General features: G+C 40.8%; 2 protein-coding genes across 4 annotated transcripts in view; one reads left to right on the forward strand and one right to left on the reverse strand.

Moving 5' to 3' along the window:
* The window catches only part of NEK6 (NIMA related kinase 6), a 62,153-nt gene extending 59,732 nt beyond the window's left edge, over positions 1-2,421 (forward strand). For all 3 annotated transcript variants that reach the window (XM_062641040.1, XM_062641041.1, XM_062641039.1), the window contains one exon: positions 267-2,421. In XM_062641040.1, the coding sequence (XP_062497024.1) occupies positions 267-377 (111 nt within the window). In that variant the 3' untranslated portion in view covers positions 378-2,421. The remainder of the gene's footprint in view (positions 1-266) is intronic.
* A 1,010-nt stretch (positions 2,422-3,431) lies between these two features.
* PSMB7 (proteasome 20S subunit beta 7) lies at positions 3,432-27,045 on the reverse strand. The gene is made up of 8 exons (XM_062641042.1): positions 26,900-27,045; positions 26,677-26,770; positions 26,247-26,344; positions 25,565-25,705; positions 25,306-25,421; positions 17,918-17,976; positions 4,552-4,703; positions 3,432-3,668 (listed from the first exon to the last, which is right to left on the reverse strand). The coding sequence occupies exons 1-8, from the start codon at positions 26,959-26,961 to the stop codon at positions 3,557-3,559; spliced, it is 834 nt and encodes a 277-aa protein (XP_062497026.1). The 5' UTR covers positions 26,962-27,045; the 3' UTR covers positions 3,432-3,556.
* Between the last annotated feature and the right edge of the window lie 171 nt (positions 27,046-27,216).

A 27,216-nucleotide genomic window follows, 5' to 3' on the forward strand; every position in this document is an offset into this window, starting at 1 on the left:
TCTGCAGAGCCCCAGCAAACCACTGAGCAGTAAATGACACCGGATGCACTGGGTTGTTGTGGGGAAGATTTAGATCTTCAGCACACAAAAACTGGTGGAAAAGCTTCTTCTGGCCCTTTTGTAGGGTGACACAGGATGGGCAGACGGGTGGACACGTGCCCAGGAATGTCTGCGTTAGGGTTCTTGGCGCCTGGCCGGGCCTCCAGTGGTTGGACAAACATTCCCATATCCATTCACGTTCGCATGCCTGTTTTCTTGTCTTTCAGCTGCGGGAGCTGGTCAGCATGTGCATATACCCCGATCCAGATCAAAGACCTGACATTGGTTACGTGCACCAAATAGCGAAACAAATGCATGTGTGGACCTCCAGCACATGAAGCGTCTGCAGCCGCTCTCGAGAAGCCAGCACAGCTCAGTCTTACTTGAATTCTTCTTTTCTCAGCTGAAACCAAGTGGTGCCTTGTCAGCCCCGAGGGAGGGTTGAGCACTCGTAGCAAGAGGCTCCATTATTTCTGCAGGTTATTTGACAAGGACTCTTACGCCGTGGTCATGCTTTAACGTGAAGATTCTGTGAGGTATTGCAAGTGATTTTTTTTGTTGTTGTTTTCTTTTCCAGGCCAATAACATGTTACAGATGTAGATCATTTAAGGGTCCTTTCTTAAAACTGTCGTGTGTAATCTAGGATAGATAATAACAAGGGTGCAGGTTTGCTGCACCCCCTCTATCTTAACTGTAATGTGAACTATTGAAATAATTCCTTCAGTGAAATCACTTTATACTAATGTAAGAATTACAGTAGATTTTGTGTAATTTGTATAACTGCTACTTTGCCTCTTCTGCAAATGTTCAATAGCAAATTCAGTTTTTACTTCGTATATTTTAAAGCAGCCATTTATGTGTTTTTATTAATTCCCTCTTCTTCAGACATAGGAACTGGGAAGGGTTTGGGGGGTGGGAAACTCATTTGTTTCAAGTTTTTTTTTTAATGGAAAATGTAGAGCGAGTGTTTTGCTGATGCATTGATCTGTTAACATGGCTACAGCCAGCGAGATAAGGATGTACCTAGGGACAGAGACGAGGAACATGCCAACAAACCAACCCAAAGCAAGCATTGCTCCTGTAAGGGATTGCTCTTTACACTTATTTTCCCATTTGGCATGAGTCTTTTTAGACTACAGGTCCCTGTTAGAACCCAGTGTTGTATTGGAGCCAACTTGATTTTGGTGAAGATACTTCTCCGTGTTCAGTCCTACGTCAGGTACCGTAGGTAGAACTGAAGCAAAGCAGTGTTTAAACACTTTGACCATTTTTTAACCAGAAAGAAGTCAATTGCTTTGTGTGTCTAATTCTCCACAAGGATGAGCCCCGTCCGTTCAACTGTGAAAGCTCATTTATAAAATGTGAAGTTTTGTAAGATCTCCACCTGATTTGAAGGAGTCTTCTTTAACTACATGGAAATTGTCAACCAGCTAAATTCATTCATTGAATCAATGATTTGTTTCATTACTGTCGAGGGAAAATAGTCACTGCTTTAGGAACAAACGTGGATTCACGTTCAAGTGTTTCCATTTCATGTGCCTGTTCAGAGGAACAGGCTGCACTTAACGTTCTTGAGGGCTCCAGCAGGGGAAGGCACACGCCTGTCCTGTGGCAGCACTGCTTCCATGTGTGACGATGGCTAATGCCAAAGTGTACATTTGTGTGTGACAGTTCACATGCAGCCTGTGCCTGTTGGGTTTTTATTCTGAAGAGAAGCATACAATCCTTAATGTTTTGGAAATAGGATTAGGGTTAGAGGGTTACCTACATATATATGCTTTTAGTGGATTTCTTTTTTAACCTAATGTGCTTTACTTAAAGGAAAACTGCAGTGCCGTCTTCAACTCCATCCCATCCAATTTTGGACTATTTATATAGGATAGCAAGGAAAAGCTGTTAATTGCTGTGAATAAGGTTGGTATCGTTAATGCAGGGTGCCATTTCATTGAGTCCTCTCAGCAGAAAGTTGAGCCTGCTGCTCTCAGGAGAGAGGCAGGAAATTCAAATCAGCATGAGAATGTAGTGGATGCACCAAATTGCTTCCTCTGTTCCCATGCTAACGTGGTTAATTTATACCCGGCTTCTTCAGGAGTTCTTACATTTAAGACTGAAGACTGTCACTCTGACATTGCAGCTTTCCTTTAAGCCAGGGTGGCGGCTCCACGTTCAGAGGGACGGATGTGCTGCGCCTCTCTTGGTGTAACACAGAAAAGGATCTTTGGCTTCCAGGAAGCTCAGATTGAATCTGAGTCTCTTGAGAAGTCTGGTCACTTTCTTGCTACATAGAATTTCTTAGTGCTTCTACGTAAATGTATTTCAAAAGGTAATTTTTTTGCAATTGTGCATTTTTAGATAAATAAAAAAATGATTTAAAAAATAAACACCTTTGTTTAAAAAAAGTCTAGTATTAAGGAAAATATTCTAGAAACCCTGAAAATAGGCTTAAATGTGTGTGAAACTGTTCCTAACAGCTGGTATGTGTAGTTACTTTTCCAGATGTCTCCATAAATTGTGCCTGTTCTCCCAGTGGAAAACCTACCCATGAGAGTCCTTGTCTTTACCCTCTGAAATCATGGCACAGCTAAAGCTCTTTTTTCCTGGATGGTTGTTGCAGGAGGCTGAGATGAGGCACCAGTGCCTGTTACCATTCTGGAGCAGAGTGTGGATGATGTGCTTTGCTTTCCTTTTGACAAAAGTAATTCTGCAGGTGGATTTTCTGCATGCCCTCTCCACTCCCAGGTTATGTGGTCCTGTGTGGAAGTTTGCAATCAGTGTCTCTCAAATAGCACAAGCTGGCGATTTTTTAGGACAAGAAAGGTCCAGGTGCATGCAGGTATAACAAGACAATTAGTCTGTTTTGAATTTGAATTGAATTATGCTGTCTAAATTTAGTCATGTCATTTAGGAATGTGTGTACCAGTATGGAGGCTGGATCTACTCTGTATCCTGTCTCTATTGATGGAAAAGAGGGAAGAATTAATATAAACATCCCATGATAACCTGTGTTATTTCCCAACCCCCAGTTCTGTGTTTGTAACATTTCTTAATATCCACATATCCAGTAAAACCAGAATATTATTAGTATATATAGAATTAACAGAATTAATTTGTCAAATTGGGATTATGTGGAATAGTTTTACCCTTTTGCAGTCTGTTCCTAGAATGAAGTAACAGAATAGATATTGTACTTGGTGGTTTTTCTGCCCTAATGCCAGTTTGATGCTCATTACCCTTTCATATAATGGTACAGCCTGTTTCAGGTAAGTCCAGCTTGTGATCCCAGCCTACAGCACTAAGGAGACAGGTAAGTTCTGTTCTGCACCAGCCTCATTCTCAACAGCCTAAGGAGGGAAAACCAGCAGAAGAAAGCAGCACCACATGACAACACAAGGAGAATATTCAGAACCCTCTTTATTCTCTATCAGCCGCTTGCTTCACTGGATGCTGGAAGGCTGCTAAACTCACTGGTGCTGCTTGCCTGGGACATAGAAGGAAACAGATGGGCTGGTGGGTAGTTCAGGAGGTGTCCATGGTTTGTACGGTCTCATCCAACACCTCAATTTCCAGGAGTGCTACATTTTCTGTGAGAACAGCAGTAGTTCCTTTCTCACACTTGTACCTCCCGTACCTGTTAAAGACAGAGGGGACAGTTCAGCTTAAAGATGATGCACAGGAAAAATCTCATCTACAATTCCAGAACTACCCAGATTTCTCCAGAAGTTTCCTGTATAAAATAAGTAAAGGAACTGTGCTTAGTGCAACATCTGAACTGACTGCAGTAACTGAGAACGTTTCAGAGAAATCAGCATTCTTTAGGAAACATCATCTTTAAAACAAAATAGCCCTTTCCAGTTACTTAGTCATTTACTTTCTAGAAGTCACCGGGATTTCATTAGAGTACTTGCATTAAGAAGGCTTCTTAGCAATTTATATTATATATAATTCTATACTTTATTTCTTTTTTGCAACTGTTGAGTAATTATACCGATATCTGAGCTTTGGATTTCTGTGCTAAAAATTAGCTACATTTAACACAGACTGCCTGTAATCAGGCTGTGCTTCTGGCATCTTAACTGCATCTGTCCAGATGCGGTGTTGCCCTTTACACTCATGCAGAGTATAACACAAAAGCTCACTTAAAATGTGTAACAGAACTTCTCTCTCATAGATGTCTGCTCACAATTAAGTGTCACAATTAAGAGTTGAGCAGAAATCTGAAAAGCTCTTTACCTGGAGCAGCACAGCTCTGCTTTAAAAGCAGGAAAAAGCAGTTTCTTTAAACTCTCCTGTTTTGGCAGTAGATTGAGAAGTTGCACAACTTGTTGCACATAACATAAAAGTACATATTGCAAAACCCTCTAGCAGCCTTGGGGGCTGTGATTTCCCCCATTAGGCAATGGAGTTGAAATTCATACACTTACCTAGGGATTGCGCTGACAGAATTCAAGTATGACAGATACTAGGAATTGCTGGGAAGAACACAGATAATGCACAGCTTTGGGAATACCAACCTCTCCCCCTTCCTGTTGGCCACATCATATGGACGGAGAAAATCCAGCTTGCTCTTGCTTATAACGCAGATATCGATGTTGCTGCCAGAGCCCAGGTCATTGTATATGCCGGCTGCAATGGCATCTCTCACAAGCTGTTTGGCTTCCTCTTCCTAGAAAAGTTAGAAAAGCTGTCACAATGCTGGCATTTCACAGGGATGTTTGTCCAGGTGATGGGGGAAGCTGGGAGCTCTCAGAACAATACAGGAGATACCAGCACCTTTTTAATGGCCACAGCATCAACAGCAGTGCTGAACAGTGTGTTACCTACAGGGAGTACCTTTTATCCTATCCAGGATCCACCACCCCAGGATGGATCAGACTTGAAGAGACAGCCAGGAAAGCAAAGTTCAGATTTTGTTTGCATTAATGAACAGAGAAATAAATACATTTTATGATTTTTATGTGCCAGGTTTTTGTGTAAGGGTCAGGTACCCTGCACTGGCCTCTGTGCAACAGCTGCATACGCATTAAAGGTTCATGCTAGTTTAGTTACAAGGCCTCTCTGGGTAGAGAATGCTCTGCAGGACCAAAATCATTTCAGTGATGATGTAACTTCTTAGCTTATCTTAACAGTAACTGTCACAAAGCAGCCGTCCTCTGTACTGAGCTCCACCTGGCTAAAATGTTCAATTCTGGTCCTGAACATAAGTGCAGAGAACTTCTTAAACCTGCTGAAAACACTGGTCCTACCTGGTACTGCTGTAACAATGCTGCAATTTGTAACTGAAGTCTTTCCATGCTTCAGGAATTCCACAGATAACCAAAGCAGAATACATATTTAATACAGTTCATTTAATGCACACTGTATTTACATATCTTAATATATAAAAAATTTAAATATAAAATGTATTATTAATAGTGCTAAAATTAGATTATAATTTAGATAAATTAGATATAATTTATTTTTCTGTATTTCTAACCCTACTCCCTGGACCAAGTATTTGCAACAAAACTGAAACAGAAAACCAGAACAGGAACTAAAGCTCTCTATTGCTATGAAACCACACACTAATCCTGCAGAGCTCTGATTTCTTACAGGTTTTGTATATCTACTTTCTTTTAAAAGGGCAAACATGCAGCTGCTGAAATACGCACAAGGTGTGTAACCCTGAGAAATACAGCCTGAAACAGAGCCCCATGATGTCTGTGATACACCAGTAACCATCAGAGGTGACTGTCTTTTACCAGGACACATTTCAGCTTCATCAACCACTCTCCACTAAACTACTCCACCCCACCTGTAATCATCCTCACCCCTCCCCAGGAGGCAGCATTACTGGTATCAATGTGAAGGTGGCAGAAATAAAGCCAAGTTCTGATCTGCCTGAGAGCCTTCATGACCAAGAGGAGGGTTGGCAGCTGCACTGGCTCCCTCTACAGCTCCCAGCCAGGGCTTACTCTTATTTATTTCAAAGGCAGCTTACTGAAAACACACCAATCCAGATCCAGCTCTATTAGAAATAAGCAGTAACGCCTTACGTTTACACTTACTTATGAAGAAATGCTGCAAAACAATGTTCCGGATGTTTTAAATCCTGTAAGAACCTTGTGTGGGCACCCTGTCAGTACCAACACAGGCCTGTCCCTACCACTTACCATTTGCCCAAGCTCCATTACTCAGCAGGGGCCTTGAGCCCTCTTCCCATGGCACTGAACATCGGGAACGCAGATTGTGTCCATACACACACAGGTGAATCTTTTCAATAGCCCCTTCAGTACATACCTGAACACAAGCCCCTTTTCTCAAAGGAAACTTAATTGAAAACAACTCCCACCTGCCTGGTCCAATAAAGACTAAACCACACCAATCTGGATTCTATTTTATCAAGTCATTTCTAGCAGGTGCTGCTCAGCCAGCCAAACACAACTATGTTACCATGATCAGTCCTCACTGCTTTGCTGATATTTATTGCCACCAGACCTGGTGAAAAGAGGAGCAACCAGGCAAATGATGATAAAGGCAGCTTTTTAAATACCTGCTTCATTTTGAAGGCCTCGGTGTCACTGCCAGTATCCTGCCACATGACAATGATCAGCTCCACAGCCCAATTCTAAACCCTCTGATTCCAACAGCAGCTGCACAAGCCCCAGTGTACAAGTGCGGCTGAAGGGGAGCCCAAAATTAGCTCAGCTACAACCACGTCTGCTCCCTGTGCATACCCTGCATTCCCCGATGGCCCTCTGCAAGAGCACTGCCTAATAACAGTATTCCTATAACAGCTTAATTACAGTATTGACCAGGAGGAGGCCTTTATTTCCAGTAAACTATAGAAATTGCATAAATCCTTATTTAACTCCAGTTTTAGAAGCACTACTCTTTAAAAACCCATAAATTGAACTGCACTTTCTACCAAGCTGACTGGAACAAAACAGCCATGCTGTAAAACTAATTCCTGTGCCTTTCTTCACTGGTTTTTGGCAATAAAACTCTGCTAAGTATTTCTTCATTCAGCTGATAGGAAACTGCTCTCACCAACTGGTTGCATGCTAAGGGTACTATAGAGAAAGTAAATATAGTAAAATAAAACAAACATACATGTAGATCTGATTTAAAAACATGATAGCAACCAAAATCATTTTAAGCAATCATACACATGTTAGTATATGAAATGCACCACAGCTTAGGAAAACTACAGCAGATGGTTGGGAGTTTGTTCCATTCTCCCCTTTAATTTACTCATTTTTAGACAACGTAAAACTTTATTTAAATAAAATTTGAATTTTATTTACTTTCTAAAGTGCACTCGCTCAACCTCCTGCTATTAAAATAGTTCTAAAAATACCCAGCACAGGCAGCAGAGCTCAGTGACCGCACTAAGGTATCCACTACACCAAGACAGTAAAATGTGATCTCTGCTCTGCCAGCTGATAGAGTGCAGCCTAGTTCATGAACCTGGAATAATTTTCATATTAGAAACCCCTGCTTTGGTGCTCTTCTCCTTTCATGATTTAGAAGGATGACCGGAACGGCCACAAGCAAGGACTGCTGTTTTACAGTCAGAAAATGGGGTTAGCATGAAAAGTGCTGACACAGGGGCACGAATGAGTCACTGTAATAATTAATCTTAAAAAACCCTAAAAGTTCAGAGTATATAAAAGGAGCACTTCCTACTTTATGGTTGCAAAGACCAAGCTAACTGGGAATATCATCCTCTTGGGTCCACACTGCTTCTTAAATGAGATTACCACGAGAGTGATGTACTGTAACACAAGTCGGTCGTGACAAGCAGCGCTTTATAGAGCTATCTGTTTGTCTCCATCACCACATCACACAATGTGTCCCAGGACTCCAATGTGCAACTCCATTTACCACTACATGACAAATGGGCAGCACTTGTAAAAGGCACGAAGAGGTCCAGCTCAGCCGTGTAATGGTCACCGCAGATGTACCAGAGTGCTGGAGGAGGGAAAAAACAGACCCTCAAGTTCATTAAAGTGACCAGTAATGGATCTTCCAAAATGTGTCTTAGGAATAGTACAGTAAAGGCTAAAATAAATAACTCAGCATGGAAGGCTAATCTGAAAGTGTTTGATAAATTATTTATAACACAGACAATTGTCTGCATTTAATATTGGCGCTACTGGTAGCATCTTTAAAAGATGATTTATGTGTTGTAATGCCATTAAGCTTTATATGGGCCCACTGCTAGCTATAAAGTCTGCTGAGATTTAGAGAATGAGTTTTAAACTGTCACTGCAACATCATAGTAGATAGAGCCGGTATTAAATCTTTACTTTAAACCTGTTATCTGGAGAGTTGCATTTTGTGGACACTCAAGAACTGATAGATTACCTCTCTGCAGCTGCTATGCCGCAAGTCCCAAACAGCACCAGTGAGGAACTTTTACACATTATTCTTGTATATGACTTGAACCAAGTTTCTGTTCTCACTTAAGCGATTTCTAGATTTCAAATGCTACCAAAGGAAAAAAGAGACTTTCCTGCGGAAGATGCGGCTATTTCTACATCACATCAATACAGCCTTTATGAGCATTTTTAAACAAGTTTATCATTATCCCTCCAACAATAAAAGGAGCAGCTGGAATGATTTTGAGTGTTATTTTCCCAGCATTTGGTAACTTTGCAAGCAAGTTAAATCTGGAAAAGCCACCTCCTGTTTAAAAACTAGAATGGATAATTTCTTTAAGTTCTTACCCAAGTGAAATGAACACCTTCTGCAGGTCATCGGGAGGCTGTCACAGATGGGATACATAGATCAGTGCTCCAAGAGCAAGTCTTACCAAGGATTTGCAATAGAGTGCACAATGAGTATTTGCACAGAATGGATACAATGGTGTCTAACAATATTTGTAAAATTAAACCAAATACCCCATTGGTTTTTACAACAGAATGAAATTCGTTCCTATGATGTAAAAAGTTGATCCTACTTTAAGTGAGAATCGACAAGACTCAGATGGGGAGGGAAGGAAAAGAATCAGAAGGCTCAGGAAGGACAATGATAATAAAAAATAGATCTATAAAGGAGTGGTGGGAATTTGGGGCTGGGAAAGCGATACCTCTTGAAGGACATAAGCACCTACAGAAGCATAATTAGATTTCAGAAGAGTAATCAGCCAAGTACAACATATGAGAGGATGTGCAAGTCTGCCTGCAGGGAGAAGCTGTGGTAGAGATCAATATGTAACTGGAAGCAATGCTAAAATCTGCTGGCTAAGTCCAAAGAGAGAACAAAACTGAGAAGCAAAGTACTTTGTGTTTTTCTTGTAAGGGGAGGTTGAAAGACTCCATTAGTGAGGATGAATTTGTTTTGGCTCCCTTCTGAGGCTGGGAAGGGGCTGGCACCTGTAATTTAGATCAGATTTAACAAGTCTTCACCAAAAAAAAAATACGCATTTCAAGCGGGACCCCATACACAGATGAACAACCTCGCTTCAGTAATTTAGGGGTTTTTTTATTAGACAAAGTAGTTTGCTTCTCTCTCCTCTCTGAGCAGGTGAATGAAACCCAAGAGCAGGCAGTCCTTCCGATCTGCCCCTCACCTACCTTCCTTCCACCATCCTTTTTTGTTTGTGCTCTAAGACGTTACCAAGTTCGAGGTGGAATGCTGAGATGGAACAGTCCAGACAAGGCAAAACAGGCTCTTAGAACAGGTCATGTAAGATCAGGATTCCCAGTCACAGGAAACCAGATTAAATTGACATGCCAAAGGAACACAGCACAAAGAAACATTTACAAGGTAGAAGCTGCAAGCAGGAAGAATTAAAGCAACTACTGCACCAAAGGCAAAGGGGTTATGAACATCAGAATCTGGAAAACCAGCAGCAAGTTTATTTATTTTCACTGAACAGATGTTAAAGGCTAAACAACCAGAAGTGTATTAGTTTCTAAAGCAGAAAGGGGAGAGGGCAGTGAAAACAGTGACTCTTCCTTTGTGTGTTAAACAGCCAGGTTGGTTTAAATCAAGGTAACACGCATCGGGGCATTTTCCAGTTCTGCTTCCACAGCCTTATTTAACAAGAAAGTGAAATGCTCCAAGTTCTGAAGTATTACCTGAATTCACTTGCAGGAAGGCAAATGAATGATTCGGTATTTGCACAACAAACAGGGTCAAGGGCTCAAATTTCACTCCAGAACACAGCCTGTGCTGTGGAACTTCTGCTTGGAGCAGTGACTTCAAATACATTTGTCTCAATTCTAGCTCAGGTTTTAGAGCTGGACTTGTATTTAAAAGGAAAAACAAAAAGCCCAGGCCAGTTTCATTCCTGTATTTCCTTGGGCCACTGCACTCCTCTGTTCCTCACTGGGCATTCTCACATGCACAGTCTACAGCCCCACCACAGCACATGAAAAGGGAAAACCCCAAGTTGCTTAAATCCCTGGATTATGAACACATCGGGGTTAATGTGCTGCCTACTTTACATGGAAAATACAGAAAAGTTAGGAAGTAACAGTCCTGAGCCAAAAACATGGCATGGGCCACAAGAAGGAATGTGAGCACAGCACTGAGCAGCAGTCTTGAAACTCGGCAATCGAGTTCTTACACAAACACCTTTCCATTCATTCATAGATCACAGATGAGGTAATTCTTCAGTGCATTTCACGTCAGTCTTGCTGTGAATAATATGCAAGTCAATGTTTATTTTTCTAACTCTTTTCTGTTAAGAACTTTCCAAATAAAATGCACCTTAGTTCCTAATTATTGTTCTCGGCGATTACAGCTCTTGCATGTTCCGATGGCAGACGCCTGCACCCAGACTCATCATCACCTCCCCCTTTCTGATACCCTACACCACACAAGTATAATAAACCATGTTAATATTTCATACCAGTGTGAAATATGCTGGAGTATCAATTCAACATCTGCTGTCTTTAGGGTACTGGCGTCCCGCAGAGACACTTTCAATTTGTAATTGAGTTCTATACTGAATTAATCAGCAGTTTATCTTTTTTTAGTAAAATAATGTCTTCCCCGCTAACCTGGATTTACATTAACAATTTATGCCAAATTACCTGCCAAGGCAAGAAACTTACGATTCTGAACTACTATTCAATAGCATCAGTTCCTATGTGCCATTCCTTACACAAAGATGACTACAATACGTATTTCCAGTGGTACAGAATTAAATTACAAGCTCCTCTCACAGCTACAAGATTTCTTTCACTATTATTCCCATGCTCTGAACTAAGAAGGAAAACTCACTCCATCCATTGCTGCTTCCGTCTGGGTGGAGTTCACGGGGTTTTTTAGGGAACTAATTCTCAAAATAAAAGACCTTGCTCAACAGCAACAGAGCTGTAAATTCTGCCAGGCTGGAAGTTCTACTGCAGACACCACAATATCCTCCGTTTTCTATACAGCTACATTCCCATGCAGTAACACACTGAGCCTCAGCTGCCAGGAAGAAGCCAGGTATGTAAACCACACAAAATATGACAATTGCTATATATGACTACTCTATATCAAAAAAAATAATATCCAGCTGTAACACATCTCCTTCAAATAAAGCAAATCTGTTCATCAGCCATTCCCTCTGAAAAAAGGACAGAAGGGAATGAAGTTCACCACTTGGGAAAAGAAGTCCTGGGATAGTTTTTCCTTCCCAATACCCCAAATTGCTCCATGCAGCTTAGTGGCTGAAGGGAGCTGCCCCCCCTCCCCTTACACACACACACACACACACCCCGGCCCTGGTTCCCACCCTCTACCCTGCTCCCATTCCCTCTTCCCTGCTCAGGCAAGCCTTCCCCTGCCTGCACAGCCCTTGCCGCAGGAGCGGCACTCGGGCTCTGTGCCATGTGAAATATCTTCCAGCGTGTTTTGCCCGTGTTCTGCAGTTCGGGGACATGCACAAACTGAAACAATTTACACTGCAACACCTGCTCCTGAGAAATGCATCAAAAATAATGACCTGTCCTACATCTACCCTGTGCAGTGGAAATGATCTCTTAACATGGAGCCCTGCTTCTGCCTGGCGTGTCTACATTATTACATACAAAGTTTAAGTGTTACTTTCATAAAGGTGAAGAAATTGTTGCTCTTTGTCATGCAGCAAGGCCCAATTTAAACTCGGGTAAAATTTATTTCCCTCGATACAGTCTGTAAACAGAAAACTAGAAGAAAGTGCTACTGGGCATCACAGGTTAACTCAGACTGATCCTGTCGGCAGTTTCCCCACCTGATTTCTGCACAGAGGCTGCGTGTGATATATTCAGAAAGCACACCTCAGAACACTTCTCCAGTAATCCTACCCACTCCAGAGCACAGCTAGCTAGCACATTTTAAATCAGCCCGTATTTCCCATCTCATGCTAGTTCTGCAAAGGAAATCAATCCAAGGCACAATTCTGTGAAAGCAGATGAGAACAGTATTAACTGTCCAATGTGTCAAGCAGAAACCAGCTTATCATGGAATAATTTTAATCTAGAAATAAGAAATAGCACAATAAGCCTTTATTTTCTGCATGACTCTATGCACTAACACCCAATATGTACCCATGGAAGCTCATCTCTCTGAAGACAATAACACAGGTACATAAGGAAAGCACAAGATCTCTGTCGCCACGAGCGCTGTCAGAAAGGGCACTGAAGATATGCCAGTAACTGTCTCAGTTCCTGTCACTGGGTAATGAAATAAACAGATACACAGAGCACATAAATACTAAGTACTTATTTTTGTTCACAGAGTCAGATTTTTTTCCCTCCCCATTTACTTAATCTCTGTGTTTGACACCAACAGGGGTTCAAGTATCTCAGGCAGGCTCTCCAGCTTAACTCTGATAGTCTGGCTTGATCTCTATTGTCTGCTGCCCGAGTTCAGCCGACAAACCTCCCAGCAAGTGGTCACCTTCCCATGGAGTCATTAAACCTCCAAATGTCAGCTGGTGGGATTAGCCTGCAGACTTCCACACCTGAGCCCTATGGCAGGGACACAGGCATTTTGATCACCATCACTAATGAATACAGAATTCATATGCAGCTTGTCATTGCTCTTGAGCCTCAAATCACACAGATGCAGGCTAAATAAGACTGATGAGACAACTATTGTTGAAGATTAGAGAGTTTTGACAGTTTCCCAAAATAGCTCACTATTATTGTCTGTAGTTAATAAACAAAAATACTACCACCATATTGAGGGACAGTAGGAAAGAGGAGCACAGAAAGATTTGAATCATCTCTATGTCAGCTGTTGGAAAATGGAAGAAAGTGACATGTTTTCGTAATATTTTGCACTATGCCTGATGCATTATTTGCCTGAAATAAGAGGTACACAGTGAAAGCTGCATTAGGAGAACATTCCGCTTCACTCTGCGGATATGGGACTACTCAAAAATACCTCAAAAACCAGTGACAAAACCAGAAACAAAACTGTGCACCCAAAGAGCCCAAGTCTACAAATTTTCAGCTTCAGTGCTTACTTTGTATAATTTCTTTGTGAGAACACCTACAACTATTAAGTGGAAAAGGCTCCAACTCCTCCTGCCTGCCCCTCGTCCCTCCTTTTGCAGAGGATTACCCACACCTGCCAGCTGAATTGCTGTAGGATTGCTCCTTAACCCATGTTTGGCAGAACCAGCTGAGTTAACAAGAGTAATCACACTGCAGGACCATCACAAAAGCAAACCTGGCCAGCAGCTGAAGGAGTGACCATCGCTGGCAGCAGAACAAGATGCCACTTTACAGACAGCACAGTTTGTGCCTATGCTCCAGGTGGAATATAGTCAGAACAGCCCCCTTTTACTTTTAATCTGTTCTTACCCCTCCAGAATATTTCCATTTTCAGTACCATGAGATTTCCTGCCACACTTAAAAAACTGAATAAGAAACAACTGTAAATATAATCTCACTTTTTTGGGGTGATGTCTACAAAGAATTATTAAATATCTGCATACTTGCCCTGCTCCCTTCCCCCCCCCCCATCTATTCCATGCCCCTAAACTCATCACACAAAGATTTACCCCATTCTCCCTGCAACAATTCCACCTTCTGTGGTTTCTACTGATTCTCTTCAGTTTGAATCCTCTGATGAAACACAGAAATGAAGTTAGAACCAGCCTGTTTCCTTGCCTAAGCAGAAAGCTCTTGTCAGAAAGCTCCAACATAGCCTTGCTGTACATCAAGTAATTCTTCTATGGACAAAATGCTTCTACTTTTCAAACAACTTAAGTCAAATACCACAATAAAAAACATAATAACCTCAATCTACCCAGGAATTCACCACCCACAGTACAGATGAACCCAGAACTCCAGCATTTAACACTGTAGACTTTTTCCCCAGATCATGATGGTTTCCATACCCACCTTCTTCACTACTGTTTAACACCAGAAGGCATTAATGCATTCGCAAAATCTGACTCTAAGGTTTAAGAACCATGTGGCTACTCTATTGAAATGCAATTGAAAGAAAAATTGGCTGCAATGAAAGATCTAAGCTCAAAACACTCTATTAGATGTGCTGTTCTTCCACTTACGTTTTTTAAAGTAGATCTATAGCTGCTCACATGACAGATTAATATTGTTCCACAGTAGTTAGGTGCTTGGCATTACATTTCTGAAGCATCTACAGGCCTTCAGGGCTGAAAGTGTTCACATCTTCAGCAATCTATAATGGTTCCTCTAGAGGCCAGCACTTGCTTCACAATGAAACATGCCTCCATAAATCAGACTACAGAAGTGGCACTTGTGTACGTCACCATCTATCTTAGCAGTTCCTCTGAAGGATGTTGGGTAAAGATCATCTCCCAGCATTGCAACCAGGGAAAGGACCATCACAGTTGGCGTTGATAAAGCATGTGCTACTTAAATCTGAAGACGCACTAAGTCTATGGAAAAAAAAAATACATCCTGCTGGTGTTAGCACGCCTCAGGCAGTGGTAGAAGCTTCAGCAACTCATCTTCAAAAGGCAGAGAGCCAGGGCTCTAGAAACCTGCAAAAATTGGCTAAGCCTGCAGTCTTTTTTTTATTTCTTTATTTTTTTAGGTTTTATTTTTTTCCGAGTTGAGCATCTTCAAAGTCTACGATTCTAACTGTAGGGCACAGCAGCTGCCACTGCAGATTTGATCCTCGCCGCTTTTGGCAGCTCTCAACTTGAAATTCTAGCAAAAGAATTTTTCAAGTTGCTATTATTGCCTGTCATGGATTTATAAATATTGTGCACTATCTGCTGTGGCATGGCTCTCCTGGGACACCAGTGCATGCCAAAAGCATAACAGAATGAAAAACAGCCCCTATTCTTCAAATAAATGCTAATTTTTTTTAACTGTGCTCACACAATGCGTTTGGTGATCAGCTTCAATAGTACAGAATATATATCAGAGGCAAAAAAGCTGATTGTCTTTTCCAGTAGTATTCAGCTGCTACTTTCATTAAGCTTGTTTAATTACATTCCAGATGCTAATTTGCAAGTTGATACCAGAGGGTGCAGGACAGTTTGCCTTTGAATCATTTTTCTGTGATGTGATGGTCTTGAAGCACACCACTACCCTCCAGTAGCCCTAGCAAGATATTCTGACAATTAGTGCAAGAGAAAGCAGCATTGATCTTGACAGAAAAATATTAATCCTCTACCTATTTTATTAAATTAATCTCCTGGAATTTTAAGTTTACCACCATTGCCATTTCATAGCAATATCATGTAAAATATCCATAGCATACTTGATATTTCTCTTGTAAATAAAACAAATCTGATTTGTTATTTTGTTCCTTTACTAGAAAGGAAACCAAACCACATCTGACTTAAAAGGTAAATATTTTGGGCTGACAGCCATGACAAATTATAAAGCAGCATTTAAGAGGGCAGTTGAGCACATCACCTGGATCTTTGCTTGTTTAGTCATGATTAAATTAATAATTTATTATTAACAATATTCTCTTATTAACAGAATATCTGGCAAAAACAAAGGAAGGGTTAAGGTGCACCCAAGCCCCAAAGATCTAAATATCTATTTCAACAAATTGGTAGGCTGTATCTCTACATGCTTGTTATACCAGTGAATATCTGCTGCCATTTATGGTTGTGTATGAAGACAATTTAATTAGGATGACCTTTCAAATAGAAAAAGTTGGAGATTTACCAATTTTTGGTGCCTTTTTCTGGTTGCTCTTACACAAAGAATGACTTAAAATACAAGTTTGAAAACTAGCTGAGAATAGATGAAATTTTTAGTTTCGTAGCACAGCCCTGACATTTATAGCTCTGAGAGCAGACTATTATGCTGGAGCTGTTGATTCCAAGGATTTGTAGTTCATGTTTTCGGTATGAATAGCACACATGCCAAGTGCATGGTCACACAAGGGGCTGGAAAAAGAAACTGTCATTCTTAAGAGAGGCATAAGGGGAGAAGGAAAAACCTCTGTCTAGTGGTTCTTTATCAGCCATCCAGTGTGATGCCACTGAGAGAAGAAACCTGAGTGCCTATTAAAAATATTCCAATATTTCTGATAACATTTATAAATACACCAGAGCCCTGAAGTCCAGTCCCAAACCACTGCAGCAACACAGGAATCCTGATCTTACTGCATTTTTGCACAATTATTTCATATCTACAGAAAAGCAGCCAGTTCCAGGAGTAACTGGAAAAGTGCTTATTACAAACTCTTAAGCAGTTTCACTGCTGGAAAACTTCTTGAAACCAGATGGGGGTTTTTTAATCAACTGGTATTACACATCACATTTCTTCAGATGTGACAAAGCACGACATCAACTACACCTGAACTTTAAAAAGTGATCAATTTTAGAGGAACTCAGTGGACTTATGGGACCATCACCTGAAAATATAGTGCATTTGAAGGGAAGAAAATGACCCACAGCAATTGCATGACACATATGAGGAACTTCTGAAGACCTTTTCTGAAAGGAATCAACTCAATAGCTGCAAGATTTGTTGTATGTGCATTTCAGGCTGAAATGATTGCAAACAAGTAAATTTTAATGGGTTCAATTTTCAGTTGTGTTGAATTCATTTTTTTCTTTACCGTGCAAATATTAATCAACTGGAATGGTAAGTATTCTCAGAAAGCCTAAAGAGCTTAATGTGGTTTAAAAAAGGGCTTGACATTATTGAGGCATTTTACAAAACACAGTTACAGAAAACCCTTTAATTGTTTTATTTTCATCAATAGTCTGTCTGCAGACAACTGGATTTTTCACTCTTTAGTTAAGAGGCACTGAACATGGTGTAACTAAGCGTAAGGAAATACTATAGATGCTAACATGCTGCATACACACATAACTGAGGAGCTTATTCTGATCTCAATCACGGCACTCCAGCTTTTAGCTCCCTGAATGATTCTCTACAATGAGCAACCAAACACTTTTTCAATTTTTAATCAAGATTATCAGCAAAACACAAACAAGCCACGACCTTGTAAATCTTCTGATAATCACCTTTTAAGTAGATAATAATGCAAGTACATTGACGAGTTCTGAACATACCCCATCAAGCAGAAATCTAACTAGTTTCATATACTACTGGTGCATCTCTTGTTGATTTTACAATCCTGTGTTCTCTTTTCAAGATTCAAAGAGGAGGGGGTCTGACTACCGATGGCAAGACAGCAATATTGCCAATGCAAGTGCTGTTAAATTCCTGGTCAACTCTAATCAGCAAATGGTATGGTTTTAAAGCTTTCACCTACATTCAAATCAGACAAGCTTTTCCATACACAAACACACAACCAGCTGTGTTCCTTTAAACTTCATTTTACCCATCATTTTTTACAGCTTTGCAGTAAGCTGACATTGGTACATTTGAAGCGCAGGGAAATCAGAGCAGATTTAACTTTATTTAAAGCTTCAAACCTCTTCTCATGATCATGAGGACTGTTGAGAGAAGAAAACTGAGGTTTTAAAAGAAAAATTCTTACCTCCATGTCCGGTTTGTATTTATCTTCAAACACTGCCATAGCTGCCAGCGACCCAGAACCTATGGCAACACAATTAGGACACTACTTTAGCCAGTGTATTTCAATACAGTATTTTCTTAAGAAAGAGATAAACATCAGCAGTACAAGCCACACTGAAGTCTACCTTACTATACACTCTCTTCCAGCCACCAAGTCCAGAACCTAATTTAATCCTAAATTCATAGCTAGGGCACACAGACCTGTGTCCATCCTGACAGTATCTTTTTACTGTTTTGAACAGTAAGATAGAAAAATGAGGTAGAAAAAGAGTTAACCAAATGCTACCGTTTGTAATTGTTACTCCTCCATTTCTCCTGCCCCACTTTTGTGCCTGGCCACATTAGAGGGTATGTCACTTAATACTAAAGACACTCAGAATGAATAGATTGCTTTAACGAGCTGCCCTGGCACAGTCACCTTTACACATGGGGATGAGTAAAGCACCAGTGGTAATAGGGTAGTGGCTGCTGCCATGAGGTTATTTCCTTTACCTTCTTTTAAAGAGTTTATTATGCATTTACTTTATGCCATTATTTTTACACTGAACAGCAACAGCTGAACAGACAAGATGACAGATACGAAAACACGAGTTTAACATTACTTCTCTTAAAGGATGCAGTGCAAGTGTAGCAATAGAACAGAAGCCATCTCTACCCAAAGCACTGTAAATACAGGTGTTATAAATATGCTTTCTGTAAATTAATACAAAAAGCAGTATGATACCATCTGAAACTGTAAGCTTGCTTTGTGCAGAAAGAGTGAGTCTTTAGGAAGGTATCTTGTCTGTCTGTGGCCCTAACCGTATTTCAGAGAGCACTACTTTTGGGGAGTGGATAAAGTTACCTGCAATTTTTTACTCCAATTAGAAGATTTTTTGGCATTTATTACTTTTTAACTTGTTTTGCATACTGCTATCTGTTTAGCTGGGTCACAGAGAAAGCCATATCTTCTATTTAAAATGATTTGTGTATATCACTTGACCACCTCAATGGTTTAGTGAAAGAAAAAGGCAGCGATTAAACAGTTTCAAATGAGGTGTCCTGCTGATTTTATCAAGTCTGCTGAATGTATAATGAAAAAGGAGAAGCTGACAGTGACACTGTTGAGAAGATACAGACTACCTTATCTGAACCATTTAAGGAGGTCCAATTATAGATCAAATTTAAAGGGTAGAAACAGCAGATTTACAGACACAAATCAATGAACATGGTAATCCCAATGAATATGACAGATACTCCTGTTACAGAATATTGCTGTGGTTGAGGATCATTACCTTTACAGTACCAAATACATCACATCTAAAAGCAGTAGGACACTCTAAGTGTGTACTTGTATTACAGGCAATGACTATTCATTTGCACCTTGGAGCAATATACAACTCCATTTTTTTTTTTAAATGCTGAAACTGGGAATAAAGAAGATTTTTAAGCAACTAATAGCAGAAATGAACTGCTGATACAAACAGCTGATACCACAGAACAAACCACAAATCAAAGGAATTTTACTGATCCTTCAAACAAGGTCACAAGAAGGCATGTTCCAAAACAAATACAGGATTTTAACCATAAAACAATGCTTCTTGTGGGATGACATAAAAGATTTCTAATGAGAGAAAAAAAGGAGATATGGTCTCAAACTAAGACCACATTCCTACTACACTCAAATGAAGGCCTACCATAAGCAGAATGGGAAGCCTCAAAACAAGGAAACAATCACCCTTAGATAAGGATTCTTTGAAACAATTAGAGAGTATAAAGACTAAAAAATTTGCAGGAATTAAAGTCTAAAATGTAGCATCTGACAAATTACTACATTAGCTACTGAGCCAAGAATATATGGTCTTAATTTCTTACAACTTCTACTGACAAATAAAAATCAGCACTAACAAATATTGCAATAATCCCATTCATGGCTCAAACTGGGTTCATCCCTCCAGCTCCTTTTTAAAAGAAGTGCCCAAAAGAACCTATGGGCCAGAACACAGCAGACTTACAAAGAAGAAAAAGGAAGAAGGGGGGGGACACACCTTATGCTACATTACTTTAAATCCTTTATACACAAATAATTATACTTCTAATTATTTATCTCACTATATTAACAAGACACAAATGCCAAATCTAGTATTAATTTGAAACACATAAATGCCAATAGTCCCATAATGTAGTTTTCTAAGAGCTGTTGAAAGTCTTAATTTTATTAAACCTGCATGTAGACATTTACATCTGCAAACCAAGATCCCACAGAGGGTCTAACAGAACAGGAAATAAAGCTGGAAAAGCCGAATAAACTTCAGGTTTTTTCTCTGTTTGTAAATCCTAAACATAAGCTTTATGAGTACTTTTACTAAGTACCTTAGTAAAAGTCTCACAGCACAGCTGAGCATTCTCTGAAAGAGCACATTTCTGGAATCTTAAATAGCACAATGAAAATCCTTTATTCTTACTAGCACCAGATGTAAACAGCATGTTTTACAAACACAAATAGATGTATGCTTCAGAGTTTCTCCATCAAAACAAATCTGCTGTTTGACAACATGAATAGGAACTGATTTGAAAAACACTAGTGATATGCATTCACTTGTAGCACATTAATTAATAAAACCCCTTTATGCCCCTATTTGCACTGCTGGTGGGCTGCAACCCCCTCACTTGACCATCCACAGAGATGCAGGAAACCAGCAGTGGACAGTTGTTCATGAGTTGCAAACTTCACTATCCAATTACACCAACTTCCCTCTACTTGTCAAATTCCACATATGATCCAAACAACCCCACAATGTTCCAAGTAGTTCAACTGACTTGTGAAAGCTATGCATTGTAACAGGAGAACTGGCAATAAAAGCTGTGAACTTAAGTAAACATTGCAAGTATGGTTTTCTTATTGCAATACCTATAAAAGCACAGAAAACTTAGATATTAAGGGTCTACTGAGAACTTGTTTGCATGTGGGGAAACAGCTGTTCTCTTGTCCATGTATTCAGTGCCCACCAATAACTCATTTTTAACAAGCATGCTTTGCCTGTATGTAGAAACAAGCTTAACAATTCCCAAACATAATGTCTGGAGAAAGATAAAATCAAACATTGCAAAACACCATCCATTAATTAGGGATCAATGTTTCCACCTCATACACAAGAACTGATTTAAGTCACTACCAGCTAGGATTCAACATTGCTAAGATGCAGCAGTTCAACCTCAAATCAATAGAGATAATTAAACTAAGTATAATTGGTCATCATGTATTTGTGTTATACAACATGGAAAGGGGGGGGAACCCTTTCAGCTAGATTTCTAAAACCACTAACTACTATGAATGGTTACACTTCAACAGCCTTGGAAACACAGCCATCAAGAAAAAAATGCCATAACAATTCCAAAGAATCATTTTTCCATGTATTTTCTGTGAGCTTTAGAAACAAATACTCAAAAAGCCTCTAAATAGAAAAAAAAATATATTGAGTGCCAAACAAATTATAACAAAGTACAGAAACCAAAATGCAAAGCTGTGTTTTGAGGCAAACACTTTTCAGCCTGATAATCAGCATGAACCAGGTAAATTATGAGACCAAGAGATTTCTTTTTCTCCTTAAGAAATATTGGTCATTTCATAAGTTTTCACAAACAAGTTACTAAAAATTTTCTGCTCTCAACTACAATAAACTCATTTTTAAAATCCCACCTCTCTCCTTGAGCAGTTGTGCCACTTCAGTATTGATTTAAAGCAAAAGATAATTATTGATACATAGCAAAAAAAACCCAACCAACAGTAATTTCCATTGTGTTTTGCAACTGCAGTAGCTTTTCTAAAACAGATGAAGTAGTTCTTTTTAACAGAACGTTCACTGAAGACAACTTCTTATTGCTAAGCACAGTCCATTTTCATCACCCAAGGACCTGTTTGCTACCTCAGCCTGCCACACTGGAGGATGCACAGAGCCTTCAGAGAGCAACATTTAGCACTTCCTAATCCATCACTGTCAGGGCTTCCTGACAGGGCATTTATTCACAAGCACTCATTGTTATTCAATTTGCTGCTCATTCTAGGTAAAAATTCAGTGATCTCCACAGCCCCATCGATTGGGGTCATTTTTCACCCTGGTTCCTGGCTGAGAGGGCTGTGTCTCAGCAGTGGTAGTGCTTGCTCTGCAGGACGACATTGCCAATGCATGAAGAGCTGATTTATGAATATGAAGCAACACTGGTACCAGGGGACTAGCTTTAGCCACTAGAGACTACTGGAACATACTTACTGTTTCCAAAAGCTGAACTACAGACTTCAAGTGCTTTAATTTTATGCATGCATTTCATTATAAGTCTTGGCCAGAAGCTTTCCTAGACAAGCCAAGCAATGAGACAATCTTGCATCGTTTGCTGAAATCCAATTTTGTCCTTTGTCAGCATAAACAGTTTAATTTGATGTTTTCACTCCTGAGTAAGCACTGAGTATCTTTTAAATCTCCCTTGCAAGACAGGACACCACTCCGTCCATCCACAAACACACTTCAGCACATTAAAAACAAAAAGCCAACACCGCAACCATCTTTCCTATTTAATACTGAATTTCCAAAAATTAACTAGCCAAAAAATACATAATTTAATAAACTGCTCTTAGAAAACTTCAAAAAAATTAACAATAGATTAATCTTAATAAGATCAAAATATAATTTCAACTACTATCTCTGATTTGACCTCTGATACTTTCTCTGCTTTCTTAGTTCTATGGTTCATTTACATGCACAAGCTAATCTTTTTACTAAAATATACCCTAGTCAGTGGGGAAAGTATCAAGTTACTAGGTGTAGAAAGGTAAAGAACATTTACATTGAGAAGGGCTTTGTTTGACAGCACAGCCAAAAGTGACATGTAATCACCAGACACAGACCTGGTACAGCTGACAGCAAATCAAAGTTTAAGCTACAATGAACATAATCCATTGATATTCTACTTCCTACTTGTTTGCACTTATTTTGCTAAGTTATTTTTGTGGAGGGAAAGAGGATTTTCAGAAACACCACATTTTAAAGCTTTTAAAATACAGGCACATACGTAACCACATACATAACGGAGACTGCAACTTTAGTCAGTCAATCAGTCACCTACCAACAGCTATCAGTATAAAGTCAGTTATACTTTTAGTTTACTACAACATTGGGCATAAGGCAGTTATAAAATCAGGCATTTACTTTTTTTATGTATCAAAGGCTAAACAATGACATCACATGACTGTTCCTTGGATTTTATTTGCCAAGTAACTTACTTCCCAATTCCCGAGGCACTGGCACCATCTATTGGTCCAGAACCACCTCTGCAGGATTTGTATGATTTAATCACAGTTCTCATGCCAGAGTTAAACCAGATGATTCAGTTTAAACAGCTGCACTGTTTCAACAGCGCAAAGATCCAAAAGAAAAACCTTTAACATTTCCAAGGATATAATGTGTTTCATCTAAAGATGCCAACTATGAACCACTCAAAAAAATAAAGTTCTGTTTTCCCATCATGGAGACAAAATAAGAGCGGCATCAAACACAGACTGAATATGACTTCATTTTCAGATCAATTTGCTTTTCACATGTATTTATCTGGACTCTACATTACACTTCCATAGCATTCCTAAAACCAAGCTCTCTTTCAAAATCATCCAAGTCTTCAAACTGAAACTCAAGGCTGAAATGGTATCTTCTCGAGCGATCAGAGAGCAACCCTGATTGCAATCCAGGCCATGCTTGAAGTTTTACTTTTTTTCAGTTACATGATAGCCTGAACAGGGCATTAACCTTAAACACCACACATGAAACTGCACAAGAGTATCAGTAGCTCAGAAAGCACTAGTTTTCTCTTACTATTTTCTATTTCCAGATTATTGACTATGAATCACAGAAAACTTCAGAACCAATCAAGTTGATAGGTTCAACACTTCTATTGAAAACACTCCTTTTGCCAGAGGCTGTGCAAATTCTGTAATTTTTCAAGATGTGTGTGCCTTTGCAAAGCTTATTATAGTGCATTACTTCAGGGCTCTTGCCACAGGGAATGTCCAAGCATCCCTCAGCAATTAAGGTAACTAAAGAAACAATTTTATCTAGAGAACACGGCTAAAGACAAGTTAAATTCACAAATCAGCATTAGAGATTATTGAAGATTTTCTTATTCTGTATTACTGTCTTCCTGAATGTACTCTTAAGAGGCCTAACTGGGTGGTTCAGCAAGATCACAGGTAAATGGCACACACCCAAAAGCCACTTCACAATTTGAAATTACTGGTACTGCAACAGCTGTAGCCATTCATCTCCTCCGTAGAACTGGGAAGCAATGGGAGCACTGTTTCCACTTTTTAAGTGAGAGATAAAATAATCCAGAAAAGCTACTTAGGATTTGCATTCTGCTACCAAAAACTGCTTTTTTCCATGTTATCCTATATTCTTGTTTATAGTTGAGAACACACCAAAGAATATATTTAGCAAGTATGTATTTTACAATATACTCTGAGCACTGCTTCTGTAATTGGTCTTGACAGGGTAGTACCTAAATGCCCAAAATGGATGCAAAAATCTGTGGCTTCAGCTTTCAATATTACCACAATTTCTAACTCAAAACTGAACAAAACATACACAGAACTGCATCTACTACAGCTCAAATCACTGCTACTACAGAAAATGTTACATAAGCAGCAGAGCTGGAGTAATAACACTCCATGACCTGATGGTAGATTACTAATGTTAACTTGAACCCAGCAGTAGACAGAATTAAACCTCTTTATTGAGAAGCTCTATACAGTAGTTAGACCAGTTACTGAGTACCAAGTGCACCAGGTGTTGCTTCATTACAATGAAAAACCTTCTGGAGTAAAATACAGCTGCTTCTTAACAAGAAATACAACAAAGGAGAAAATACTCTCAAAAGGAAAAGCAAATCACATTCTCCTCCCTATTCTCCCCACTAAAACTACAGAAAAACTTCAGGTATACCATAATTCCTCAAGTGAGACTTCATGAGCTGTGAGGGCTATCTGCATATCAAGTTTCTAAGGATGTATTGCTTTACAGCAACATTTTGGGAATCCCACAGTTCTCTTACTTAAAGGTATGCTAGGGAACGCAAACAGCAACTTTCCTAATAGCAGGTTTTTAGCAGCTTAAATGGTGTAACAGCCCAAGTTTTTAAAGTCCTAGAAAAGAAAGAGCAGTGCACCTGCCTTACAAATAAAGGTAAGGCTTTTATGTTTGAGGTCTGTAGAGCTCCCAGTAAACAATGGAATTCAAGTAAAGCCTTAAATAAATCTTTAAATAATAATTTGTTCACTCTTTTTACCAGGTACTTGTGGTACAATATAGAGGAAGTATCACTTACCCATGGTAACGTAAGGCAATTTGTCAGTTGATCCGTGGGGATATATGCTGTACAGGTGAGGGCCTGTGACATCTACTCCACCTAGAACCAGGGCTGCACCAATGTAGCCTTGATACCTGGGAGCAAGGTTTATATGTGAATCAGAAGTCCACAATGAAGCCGTAGTTCCTTAACATGACTGACCAAGGAACAGCAAACCACACACAAACCACACTTTAACAGCATTATTAATAAAGAAAGAAGAAACCCATTTGGTTACCTGAAAAGCATTTGCTTCAGCATTCGGTTAGCGGTGGCAACCCTTGGAAGTCGTCCAGTCGATAGTGAATGCAGCTCCAGATTGGAAGAAATCAGCTGCGTCGTCATATCAGTATCTGCAGCTGTGCCTGCTCCACAACAGCTGAAATGAATGATGAGCAAATTGAGAAAAGGTGGGGAGGGCAGGAGAAACAACTCCATGCTTTATCCAACAAATAGAAATTTAATCATGAAAGTGAAGAAACTGAAGTTCTCATACAGTCAGTATTTTCAGGACACAAGATAGCCTGGTTATATGCAAATGAAGTACTAAAAATCTACAACCCTTACTAATAAAGTATATCAATATGAGTTCAAACTTAAACAGGAGTTTAGGTTAGATATAAGGAAGAAGTTCTTTACTGTGAGGGTAGTGAGGCACTGGAATGGGCTGCCTAAGGGAGCTACGAATGCTCCTACCCTGGCGGTGTTCAAGCCCAGGGTGGACAGAGACTTGGGTGACATGGTTTAGTGTGAGGTGTCCCTGCCCATGGCAGGAGGATTGGAACTGGATGATCTTAAGGTCCTTTCCAACCCTAACTATTCTGTGATTTTAAAGTACACCCTAATATTGCTGTTTGCAAAGAACATGGCTAAAAATCCCCAATACTATTACCAATGCCATTACACAATAAAAAACTTACTAGATATTAGGGGAAATGAAGTGTATTTTTGAGCAGTTCTTGTCAGCAACAACCATTCCTTCCGTTGCTCTTGTATCTGCTCCCAGGACTATGCCATCCTACGGAAAGAGAGGATTATTCCTAAAGCCTAAAACTCAAAAGGGAAACTTTCTGGTACCGACAGCCAGCCCAGCTGCAAGGCCTGGAGCAGCCCAGGGTGAGGGGGATGAGGCACAAGAGCCTGTTCTGTACAGACCGGGCATGACTCAGCAGCGCGGAACCTCCACCACCAGCCGGGCCGCGCCAGGCGGCCGCTTCCCACCGAGGGACCGAGCCGCCTCTCCCCGGCCCCACAACCAGGGGCAGCCGCGCACAGCTCGACCCAGCAGCGGAGGGGCGGCCCCCTCCCCGCTGCGGAACACCGGAGGAACGCGCCCGGTGCCCGCCTCACCTTGTAGACGACGCCGGCGATGGTGGTGCCGGTCTTGCGGGCGGCGGGGAGCCGCTGCCCCTTCTGGGAGAGCTCGGCCTCCAAGAGTGAGTTCCTACAACACAGGCGAGAAGTGAGGCCAAGAGCACGGTTTCCCCCCCGGCCGCCGACCCCGCGCCCCGCTGCCGCCCCAACCCAGCCCCGGTAGCCCGGCCCAGCCCCGGCGCCCCGGCTCCCGCCTCACCGAGCGCAGTTATCGAAGCTGAAGCCGCCGCTCGGCGCCTGCAGCACCGACACCGCCGCCATCTTCCCGCCCCCTCAGAGACGGACGGAGCCCGCCGAGCGCTTCCGGGTCAACCGCAGCGAGGCGGAGCCTGGGGCAGGGGCAGGGGCAGGGGCGGGGCCTGTGCCGCGCCCGCCCGCAGGCTGTGAGATGGCGGAGCCGGCAGCGGGCGGTCGGTGCGGGGCCAGGCACCGGGCACCGCTCCGGTTAGCGGGGAGGGGCCGTGTTAGGGCAGTGTCGCCCATTGCGTGTCGCGGGGTGGTCGAGGAGGTGCCGGT

Source organism: Pezoporus occidentalis, unplaced genomic scaffold (assembly GCF_034315485.1).
Source record: "Pezoporus occidentalis ecotype Australia unplaced genomic scaffold, CSIRO_AGI_Poc_V1 ctg68, whole genome shotgun sequence".
Taxonomy (NCBI): Eukaryota; Metazoa; Chordata; class Aves; order Psittaciformes; family Psittacidae; genus Pezoporus; species Pezoporus occidentalis.

Excerpts from the sequence above, each read along its gene's own strand:
- PSMB7 (XM_062641042.1), bottom strand. The coding sequence starts at position 26,961 with ATGGCGGCGGTGTCGGTGCTGCAGGCGCCGAGCGGCGGCTTCAGCTTC. Across the intron at positions 25,706-26,246 it reads TTCATTTCCCCTAATATCTA|CTGTTGTGGAGCAGGCACAG; the intron begins GTAAGTTTTTTA and ends CATTCATTTCAG. Across the intron at positions 25,422-25,564 it reads CTGAAGCAAATGCTTTTCAG|GTATCAAGGCTACATTGGTG; the intron begins GTAACCAAATGG and ends CCTTGCTCCCAG.